This window comes from Gambusia affinis, linkage group LG13 (genome assembly GCF_019740435.1).
Source record: "Gambusia affinis linkage group LG13, SWU_Gaff_1.0, whole genome shotgun sequence".
Classification (NCBI taxonomy): domain Eukaryota; kingdom Metazoa; phylum Chordata; class Actinopteri; order Cyprinodontiformes; family Poeciliidae; genus Gambusia; species Gambusia affinis.
Genome location: NC_057880.1, coordinates 15,970,943 through 15,979,844, shown reverse-complemented (window position 1 = coordinate 15,979,844; position 8,902 = coordinate 15,970,943). Strand labels below are relative to the sequence as shown.

At 35.4% G+C, this 8,902-nt stretch overlaps 1 protein-coding gene across 2 annotated transcripts in view; it reads right to left on the bottom strand.

Moving 5' to 3' along the window:
- Positions 1 to 599: 599 nt before the first annotated feature.
- The window catches only part of LOC122842340 (muscular LMNA-interacting protein), a 31,961-nt gene continuing 23,658 nt past the window's right edge, over positions 600 to 8,902 (bottom strand). For both annotated transcript variants that reach the window (XM_044136117.1, XM_044136118.1), the window contains one exon: positions 600 to 1,679. In XM_044136117.1, coding sequence (XP_043992052.1) covers positions 1,461 to 1,679 — 219 coding nt within the window. In that variant the 3' untranslated portion in view covers positions 600 to 1,460. The remainder of the gene's footprint in view (positions 1,680 to 8,902) is intronic.

The following is an 8,902-nucleotide window of genomic DNA, read 5'->3' as shown; positions in this document are numbered from 1 at the left end:
TAATTGCTGTGGCATAATCTCACAAATGTAAATTAATTAATTTGAATATATTTATTCAGTGGTGGAATAAATCCCATGTTGAAACAATAAACATCTTTTAACCAAGTTATTGCTATAGTCATTAGCATCTCAGACCATTTTTATAAAATCAGTTTACTGAGGGACTTCTCCCATTTGACCTTTTAGGTTTATCAGTACATTTATAACATTTTATTTACTTATACATGACTTGCTATTTCTTGACCCATTTCTCCTCCCTTTCATATACACTATTTAAATTTCTGCAGTCAAACCACTAGATAAAGGGGCTCATGGCAATACTAACTTCTCACTGTAACTGCAGTCTGATTCATATGTTGTTACCAAAGCCTTCAATAAGGAGATAAGTGGGAAGATTTGTCACCTGCTCATTTTTTAAGAAACTCATCAAAATATTCCTCCAAATCAGTCCAGAAACTGTTCACTGGACACAGAATCAACCTCGTAGGTGTGTCTATCTTCCAATATGTTTAAAGAAAACTCTTCCAGTCATTTACTGCTGTTCTTAACTAGGTCAACCTAATGTGTATGAGTTGCTGTGTCAGAAGACAGTTAGTCACTTTTTGGGCAGCCTTCTTTTTAATCCAGACCTGATATTCAGAAGATACCAAAATGCCAAAAACACGAGCGGAACTGGAGCTTAGATTAGGTCAGAGCTCTTTTCCAACCTGCACTTTCTCATTGAAATGATGCAACATGCATGGATTAATCTGAAATGTTATTAAAAATTAATATAAAACCAAGCAAAACCAGATTAACATCACAATTAAACTTTATCTTCCTAAACTTAATTGCAGATTTTTACAAGAGATATTTCATATTTTATAATGATGCCATTCTCTGCGGGGGAGGCTGAAGGCCTCTTTATTAAAGCATAGGGTAACCTTGCTGCACTATGGACTATTTATTGAATAAAATGTGTCATAAACTCCTTTTAAGCAAGAGCTACTTTTCTGTTTTCTTGACAGCCAAATAGGTCTGTATCAAATCTGAATTACTTTCTGGTTCTGTTTTTGTAAAATGTATAAATGTATTCCACAATGTCCCCTTTTCAAGGGATATAATGACAACCTTCATCTCTAAATATTGAATTTCAACAACATGCTTCTTTGTTTCGATGATTAATGAAAAAACAGCTATCACATTGACAATACTTCATCTTCATATGTCAGAAGAAAGCATTACAAATTAACCGGATACCAGTCGACAACATCTTTATTCTGTATTAAAAGAGTTGTTTGATTTATGGCAAATTCATCATCTCTTTTTAACATTTACTGCCAGCAACTGTTAGCAGCCATACAAAATTTTTCAATTACTTATTCTGATAAGTTGCAAATCTGTTCCTTAATCCTTCAGAGTTTTGATAGACTGGATTTTAGCAAATAACTGTTCGCTGGAGAACCAACTAATACAGTGCTTTACATACACACTTCAAACACTTCCATGTTCCTGTCAGTTGCACCAAAAGATTTTCCTGCTTCTTTCCCAGTCAGTCCAAGCTGCCCATCAGACTCTTTAATGTGCAGCTCACAAACTGAGACCAGACCTCTCCTTTCTGCCATCGTCTTATCTTCCATCAATTTGTCTTTTGAGTCCATAAAGGTATCCATCTGCGCTGCAATTCTGGTATTTTCCACCTGGAATGAAAGAGGATATACATTGGTCTTTAACTCAATGCAGTGAAAGTGATGCAGGCCTGGGGCAAATGGACAGAATAGCATTGTTGTGATGATCTTCTTCTTTTGACTTTAGTGTGCGTGACCAAATATCACCGTTTTGGAAAAAATCTGGGTAATTGCTCATAAATAAAACAAATTCATATGAAGATATATCTTTAAACTTTCCACTGGCTCACCAACTGTATTAATGAAAACAGATACTTATAAAGTATTAATGTGGGAAAAATGACCATATACTAAGAATAATAGATAAAGAAAACATTATCTAATGTTAAGTTTAAAATTGGTTGTATTATTTTGAATATAACCAACAAAACTGTTGAGATGTTACATAGTTGCTAATTTTCACTTGGGCATGCCTCTTTGATTTAGAACATTTCATGATCCCAAACATCTTTTTTTTTTTACCGTATAAAACTGTGAGGATTCAAAGTTGTACTTCCATTTCTGTTTAAAAAAAAAAAAGTTATAATACTAACACTGATTCTTGTTTGGTTTATATATGGATGAGTTTTAGGCTTATCAACAAATTGAAGTTGCTCTAAGCTGATGTGGCATTTTGAGAGACAGATAAAAATCTCTTATTCTGCGCAGCATCTTCACATGGCTATTGCAGTTTTTAAAAAACTGCTGATAAAGCTCTTAAAAACTATTGACTCTGAGCTTTCAGAAAAACTCATATTGATTCCAGAATGATCAATACAGAGTCATTATTCTGGAGCCATTACAGAGTTTTATTCCTGCTGTGCACAGAGCTTTGAGCCCGAGAACAAAAAAAAATGTCTTATGCTAAAATTAAAAATGCTGCTAACAGAAAGCGTTCCATACTTCTCAAAGATTCCTCTCCTTTTTGAAACTTCTGCAAAAAACCTGCTTGTTTCTCTTTCATCCATTCACACCATTTGCTGTTTTCCTATTTATTTGAAGTTTGTGTAGTCAGCTCATTTGATTTTCAGACGTATAGCAATTGAGGGTGAGGTTAGAGTTCTGTCTCTGTACAAGGCACAGCTTGACAGGGGACAGGCCTTGTGACTGAACAACAGATATCGGTTTCATTGTGGGAGAAAAGATAACTAGAATTGACTTTGAACATGCTGCCTTCTCTTTCTAGGGCCAATTCTCTACTTAAAAGCACCAAACCAGGAAGAGATCTGTTCAAGTACAAAAAATATTACATGTTTTTATTCATTTATTTGTTTACTTATTAAAGTTTAGAGTGACCTTTTCAAATACTAAATTGTCATTGATCCAAACATGTCAAGCATTTTCAAAAAAATATATTCTTCCTTGCCAAAACCTTTACTTTCTGCAGGTGTTTCTGACTGTGCCGTCACTCTTTTGTTGATTTCAACACACGCTAAGACTCACTGTGTGCTGAAAAATTTAATCTCTTCATCTTCAGATAAAAGACACCTGAAGGTTTTTGTCAAAAACTGATATTTCATCCACTTTGACATAACTCTCTATTCCATCAAAAATATAAAATTCAAACAAGCAGAAAAATGTTAGCCCAGTTGTGCTGGTCCACTTTGTGCTCTTGTGCAAAATACCCTTTGGCACTGAAGACTAAATCTGTAAACTAAATCTCGCAAAGTCATAACTATTATTGCAAAGAACAGGCAAAAATATCTGTTTCGATGTAATGCCTGTATGCATTTCCTTCATTTATATGGCCTAAATTTCACACACTTTGATGCTTTTGGATTTCTCCGTATTCACATAAACGTTAGCACAAAAAGCATGAAAGCAGAAAACCTTAAACAGAGCAGAGACCAAGAATTCAATAATTGGGAGACTGTGTAGAGACTGTTACGCAGTTTATGTCACCTCATACAGATTGAATTGTAACATTCCTGACACAGGCATCTATTTTAATTTAGAAATAGGTAAAAGTAGTCATTCGCCAACATCTGCCAGTTGTGTTGATGTACAACAGGGCAAAGAAATTAAATGATCAAAAATAATTTTATAAACAATGTTTTGAAAATCATGTATAGTTGTATTTAGTACCAAGATTCTTTACAGAATTATGAAGTGAAGGAATAAAGCCTTGAATTTAGCAGAAAATAAAATCATTCCATGCCCCAAGGTTTGCCTCAAATTAAGGACTGCAGCGTAATAAAAACTCAGAGCTGACTGGACCAAGGTACATTTCTTTCTTTTCAATGTTCTATTACATTTTGTAATACTTCTGTTTTTTGCTTTTGTCACAAAGAAAGCAACATTACTACATTTTAAACCTTGGAAAAAGTGAAGGCAGTAAAGGTATTGACAAATTTCTCACACTTGTAAGCAATGTAAAATAGCATTTCCAGTGTCTTATGGATGTTTCCTCGTAAACACAGTATTAATGTATTTATTTCTCCAAAACAGAAAGCAAAACAAATGTTGCCCATAACACAACATTTGTTTTGCTTTCTGTTTTGCTTTCACTGAAACAAAAGTTCAGATATTTTCTGACGGTTTGAAGCAATATATTTTAATTACAGGGAGTTAGTGTATTTTTCTTTTTCTTATACATGTTGTGTTTACAGGTTGCTGTTAAATGAGCTGAGTTTAACAGCTCATTTAACTGTTAAATGAGCTGTTAGTGTCCACAAGGCACTAACCTGTTAATTATTTACAAGCTGTATCTTAAAATAACAACAAATCATAACTGAGTAAAATGTGAGAAACACATTTTTTACATATGTCTTGTATTTAATTAACTTTCCCAGCATCTCATCAAGAAGCAGCACATTTGAAGGATTACATAACACTTACTAGGCTTAGGGTCATAGTAATTATGGTTGTTTTATGGGTAAATATTACAGCATATTTTGTTCTGTAGGTTAAAGTATAACTGAGGTTGTGATCAGAGTAAGAAAAAATGAGATGGAGAAAAAGATGGAGGCAGTCTAAGTTTGACAGTTGCAGAGAGAAACGCGAAGCTTTGCCCAATCGCATCCAGACAAGTTAGATTCACTTGTTCAAATTTTGATTGCACTTTTTTATTCACCTTTCGGTGAAGTAGGTTTTATTTCTGCTTACAGTTTGGTTCAAAATTCAAAAGAGAGGCACGCTGGACATCCTTCTAACCTCACAGTAAATTCATTCGAGAGACAGCAGACTGTGTGAGTCATGGCTGATGAACTTTTTCAGCTGGGAGAAACCAAGCTTCAACAGAAGTGCTGAAACCCAGCGCAAAGGCCAAAACTGGTTCCAAGAAAGAAAATTGTGTCTGACCCAACTGGAGAAACTCCCTTGTGTCCAATGAGAAAGTTTGTTTCTGGAGCCTGACCAAGAAGCCTTTCTCCTTTGTCTATTTGTAAATTCTTTCTTCAGACTTCTTTTACATATTCAGAAAATCCAAGTTATGTGGACAAACTGTCAGTCAAAACAGAGACAGAGTGCAAGGTCTTTAAAAGAAAAAGAAAATACTTTAGGCTTTCTTTTTCCAATTCTTTCTGCATTTCAATAGTGAGGTTTCTTCTTCGTTCGTTTCTGTCTTGTGAGAGAATTAATCATTAATTGTGATTACAAATGGTTAAATAGTTGATTTTTTTTATTGAGTAGGTACAGCACAATCAAAATTCTTATTAAGGTGTTGGGTATTGATATATATTATTCTTTTCATGACATGAGCAATTTAGGTTCCTTGATGGAGAAATATTACCCTTTAAACAGATTTGAACTTACTGAAGCATTATATTTTATCTAATGAGTCATGAAATTTTATCAGTTTTAGCAGTGATTATATGTTAGCTTTAGGAAAGCAACATTCATTATCTAAGGCAAAAAAAAAATGTGGGGAAATAGGCAAGTTGACTAGACCTTTCCATGCAGTTTCTCATGGAAAAACAATCATTTTTACATCAAATTTCACTGTTCTTGCCCCTAACACAATCTGAAATCTGAAACATGTAATTTCTCTGTCAGCTAAGTGATTGGTGATTGTATCTTATTGCTTTATTGTCTCACAGTTATGCTGCTTCTGCCAAAGTCTCTGTTCTGATTTTATAATGATGAACTCCCTGGAGCCACCGGCTATTCTCACCTCCTGTGCTTTCACCTCTACCCTCCAAGATGGAGCCACCTCACCTCTTCCTGGGTCCATGCTTTGTCAGCTCTGCTGTGAAGCTACATGCCCAGCTGTCTATAACTCCTTCAAGACTTTCATCCTTGACTTCAATGTAATCTGGCTTGATTCTACATATCAGTATTTTCTTCTTTGAATCTGTTCCATTAGTCATGCATTGTCTGAATTATAAAAAGTGTCTTTTTTAAAATCAGCAGACACATTCACTGATTTTTTGAAATACTTTCACCTCAAAAGCTCTTTCAAAGTGTTTTTGAGTTAAATGTAGATCAGACGTGCAACATTTAAACCACATTAAACTCCCATCAGTTTAGTGGTTGTTGATTTACACCACCTGGTTTAATGTTTTATTTTCTATGTGACCCAAAACTATCTTCTCACTGCAGCCTAAATCTGCATATTGTGCCATAAAGTCTGGGTGCTTCTGAGAAAGACCTGGCCTCTGGGTCCTTATGCTTAATGAATGACAGCTGTTGTGGTTTCAATTCATGTGCACTTGAACCCATCTTGAAGTGGACAAAAAGGTCAGCCTAATACAATGATCAATCTTTGACGTGTCACAGATATCATTGTTCTTTTACATAAAATTAAAGTTGTTATGGGAACAAAGGAAATTGGGCAATGCCTATTTTGCTATTTGTTAATACATATACATAAATAAACTTATTTACTTTTCACTATATATGTAATGAGTTTGCAGTTTTTTTAATAACTGCAAACTCAAACTGGATTTTTTTTTCGTATTATACTTTATTTTTAAAGCCTGTTAATTTGCAGATGGGAAAAATTCTCAAATTTCTTTGGCTACAAGTTTTCTATGTTATGTTCTGTGTATGACAGTTTGAAGGTCTTGAAAAGTTTGCATCAGAGTCCTTCCTTATAGGAAGACTCTTTGTAGAAGGTTTTCTGAAATACCTGTGAGAATGGTTGTTTCTATAGTGCAAGCAGAATTGTCAGCTTATTTACTTTCAGCTCCTCTAACCTGTCTTTCCTCAGCAGAACGGAACACCATTTCCTTTTTTTTTTTAATAGACTCACTCAAGTGAAGTGTGCTTAACATGAGAAAGGAAGGACGTAAATGCACGAAATTGCATGAAGGCAAAAAGAGGAGTCTCAATTTTCTACTGCTCTCCAATTGAATCTTTCTGACAAGAAGTTTGGGGAACAGGCCAGAAAATCAGCAGCTTGTAAAGGAAAAATTGAATCACCCTGGGAGCATCTGATGTGAGAGGCAATGGGGTAGAAAACAAACAAGAAGATGAATAAAAGATGAATAAATGGTTGAAGAAATACTGCTGGAGACTTTTCAGATTTCTAGCAAATGCCACTGTTCAGCTAATTTAAGGTTAAATGAGGTATGTCAAACAAAAAGTAGTGATTTTGTTTCAACCATAAATCTGAATTTATTACACAGGGATTTTAAGTTTCTGACCAAGAAAAAGCAATTGTTTCTGTGGAGCAGAAGGAAAATGATGTGTGTTTTTTTACTTCCATCAAGGCTGTAAGAAAACGTAGTTAGGAGTGAACAAAGTGTGAATCAGTAATTAACATTAAACATCCACCAAGTTCCCTTCATCTCCAAGGCAAACTATGGTGGTGGCAGTATCATGCTGTGGAAATGTTTTTCTTGAAAAGGGGAGCTGGTCAGAGTTGACAGCTCTGACCAGCTCGCTCAGTCATTACCTAATGCTAGCTCAAGCTTGCTCAATCAATTCTGCCCATTGATTAGGCAAAATACAAAGCAATAACAAATATTTGTCTGGGTTTGTGTCTTTGTTTGGTTTGTATTTGGATTATTTTGATATGCTTATTATTGCCCAGAATATAAGAGCCTCACGGCTTCCTTGACTCAATAATAATAATAATAATAATAATAATAATAATAATAATAATAATTTACCCAGACCTGATCTACAGTCTCATTTTTAAAAGGGACCTGGCAAATTAGCAGTGATGTTTACAATCAGCATTGTCATTCACTCCGCAACATACATTTGTTCAGCTTAAAAGCATCAAAACATAAAATAAAAAAGATGATTAAAAACTGATTGACTGTCAAAAGCAAGTCCACTCTTCTTCACAGCTTCATTACTTTTAGTTCACTAAGTGTCTCTTGTTGAAAGTCATTCCAGGCTGATGTGAGCAACATATTTACACACCCAGATCTGTCTTAGCTCTGGGAACAAACATAATGAAGAAACAAACGGAAATGAAGTCCATACTGCATATTGGACCTACTTATAAAATTAGTCAGCTCAGAGAAACGTAGTTCCAGTTATCTGCAAATGGTGGACACAATTTCCACAACTAATAAGATGAAGAGCACAATGACACACTGAGTTTAGTTTCTTGAGATATTTCTCTGGTGAATTTATATATTGTATATATTATTCATAGACTAAAAAAATTTGTTGAGGTAATTCTTTGACATGGTCGGTTTTGTCCTCCCTTGAAGGTGCCTCACTGTGGTGGACAATTGTCAGATGACATGCCGATATGAACTTCTCATCATTCTTCTGGTAGATCTGCCAGCAGATGTGGAAGCAGACCAAAGACCTTGTGGATTCCTTCCCAGTGACATTCCCTGCACCAAGACCTTTAATCAACTTCAGAGATTTTCCTCTCACCACCCATTCTTCCCTCCCCAAATGTCCCACCATGGATACACTGCCTGGAGCAATTTGGCTGACAGCTCTGCCCATTCTCCCTCACCACAAACCTCGTCACAACTCCTGCCTCTGCTCTCTTTAGCCTGAGGTGGAGCAGGGTGGTTCTCTCTATTCCAGTTGCTTTGCTGCTTCCAGTTTATTACTCTTTAGCCCTCTCTAACCAGTTCCACAATTTATGAGTCTCTCTTTTAATAAATAGACATACATGGTCACCATTATGGAGCAACTGTTTGCTTACCTGCTCTTTGCCAAACTCCACCACAACCATCTGACACTCCTACAAGAAAATGTGTGGGAGGCTGGAAAACACTTGACACTGAAGTGGAGGTTCAGTCTTCAGCAGTAAAATAACCCTAAACCTACAGCTAGAGCAACAACAACACACTTTAAATCATCAGACCATATTTACATGTTTAGTCATCATAGTCAGTATC